The sequence below is a fragment of the Coffea arabica genome, chromosome 6e (genome assembly GCF_036785885.1).
Source record: "Coffea arabica cultivar ET-39 chromosome 6e, Coffea Arabica ET-39 HiFi, whole genome shotgun sequence".
NCBI classification, from domain to species: Eukaryota; Viridiplantae; Streptophyta; class Magnoliopsida; order Gentianales; family Rubiaceae; genus Coffea; species Coffea arabica.
In genome coordinates, this window is record NC_092321.1 from 29,718,516 (window position 1) to 29,720,393 (window position 1,878).

A 1,878-nucleotide genomic window follows, 5' to 3' on the forward strand; every position below is an offset into this window, starting at 1 on the left:
TTTCTTCTTCAGGAAGAAAAATTCAAACAAAAAATAAACATTAAGAAAGATGCAAAAATAAATATTGAATGGAAAGAAAATTACATAAAATATATAAAGCATCATAAAAATATCTAAACAATCATGGGATATTTATTGACATTTTCAGGATGTTCAAAGAAATCAGCTACATCAATGTGTGTAATATCAGCATCATCACTATCATCATAATCATTATTTTAATCAATGAAATTTGTCTCAACACATTTGTTCTTCTTTTTCAATGGTGCTTGGTAGAGGTCAACAAGATGCTCAGTCGTACGACAGGTACGTGACCAATGACCTTCCATACCACACCGGTAGCATTTTTCTTCATAAACTTTCTTTTTTTTTCATTTTTCTGATCGTAGTTATTTTTCCTCTTTTGAAAAATATTTTGTTGTTTGCCACGGTTATAATTTTTCACGGGGCACAAATCTACTACGATCACGGCCACGCCCACGTCCACGGCCACCTCTACGGCCACGTCCATGACCTTGACCGAAATTTTGAAATTGAGTCGCATTCGCTTCAGGGAATGGACTTGCACCAGTTGGTCGGGACTCGTGATTTTTTAGCAATAATTCATTATTTTGTTCAGTCAACAGGAGACATGCAGTAAGTTCAGAATACTTCTTAAATCCTTTCTCTCTATATTGCTGCTGCAGGAGCATATTAGAGACATGAAAAGTAGAGAATATTTTCTCTAATATGTTTTTATCAGTGATTTTTTCGCCACATAATGATAATTGAGAAGTAATTCTGAAAATGGCTGAATTATATTCTTTGACAGATTTGAAATCTTGTAGCCGTAAGTGAAGCCAATCATATCGGGCTTTTGGAAGAACGACCAACTTCAAGTGGTCGAATCTCTCTTTCAAATCTTGCCAAAGGACAAGAGTATCTTTAACAGTAAGATACTCTACTTTTAATCCTTCATCTAAATGATGACGAAGGAAAATCATGGCCTTAGCCCGGTTTTGATTTGAGGTATCATTCTCTTCAACAATAGTATTTCCAAGACCCATTGCCTCAAGATGAATTTCAACATCTAATACCCACGATAAATAATTTTTTCCAGAAATATCAAGAGGTACGAACTCTTGTTTTGTGAGATTAGCCATAAGAATATGCAATAGATTCGTAGGAAAGAATTTTACCTTGATAAGTAGTCAAAAGTTGTTCGGGCAGAGCCTTGACAGCGTCTCGTGCTTCACTTTTGCTTCGCACCTTTCCTTCGCTCAAAGTAAAGACTCGTGTTTTTCCTTCGCTCAAGGTAGAGGTTCGTGCTGATAACGTGTTGTGAAACTAATAAAATAAACTACCAAAAGTAGGGATTGGAATAGTAGAGTGAGCAGAGGAGAGAGATAGAATTATTATCTTTTACTGATCAAAGTACTTCCAGGTTTCAAGATTACAAAAGAAGTAGGATTCACCCCTATATATAGGTGATCCAAGATCAAGGGTACATGAACCCTATTAAATACTAATACATGAATTTAGTACTTCAAGTACATCCATAAATGGGTTCATCCAATGTACCAATGAATCTAGGGAGAATACAAGAATCTATCTATTTGAGAATACAAACGGACATCCACATCTTGTAATCTTTCTTGAGAATATCAACGGACATCCACATCTTATCATTTTTTCATAACAAAAATGACATATTGTAGTGCCTATCAAAGTGTTTGATAAAATGCACACAAAAAGGGAAAAGCTTGAACTGAGGTTTTACCTTTTTTTTTGGATTAAAAGTCACCCGAATGTTAGTGATCGAATTTAATTAAAACTTTTACAGATGGAGCTATAAATTATCCAATTAGCAAGTTGTGATCGGTCATTGAGCAACTTGTA

The 1,878-nt window shown here is 34.9% G+C and overlaps 1 protein-coding gene across 1 annotated transcript; it reads right to left on the bottom strand.

Annotated features, from left to right (window-relative positions):
- Positions 1-431: 431 nt before the first annotated feature.
- On the bottom strand, positions 432-1,046 carry LOC140009845 (uncharacterized). The gene has a single exon (XM_072056180.1). The coding sequence runs from the start codon at positions 1,044-1,046 to the stop codon at positions 432-434; it is 615 nt and encodes a 204-aa protein (XP_071912281.1).
- Positions 1,047-1,878: the final 832 nt, after the last annotated feature.

Excerpts from the sequence above, each read along its gene's own strand:
- LOC140009845 (XM_072056180.1), bottom strand. The coding sequence starts at position 1,046 with ATGGGTCTTGGAAATACTATTGTTGAAGAGAATGATACCTCAAATCAA.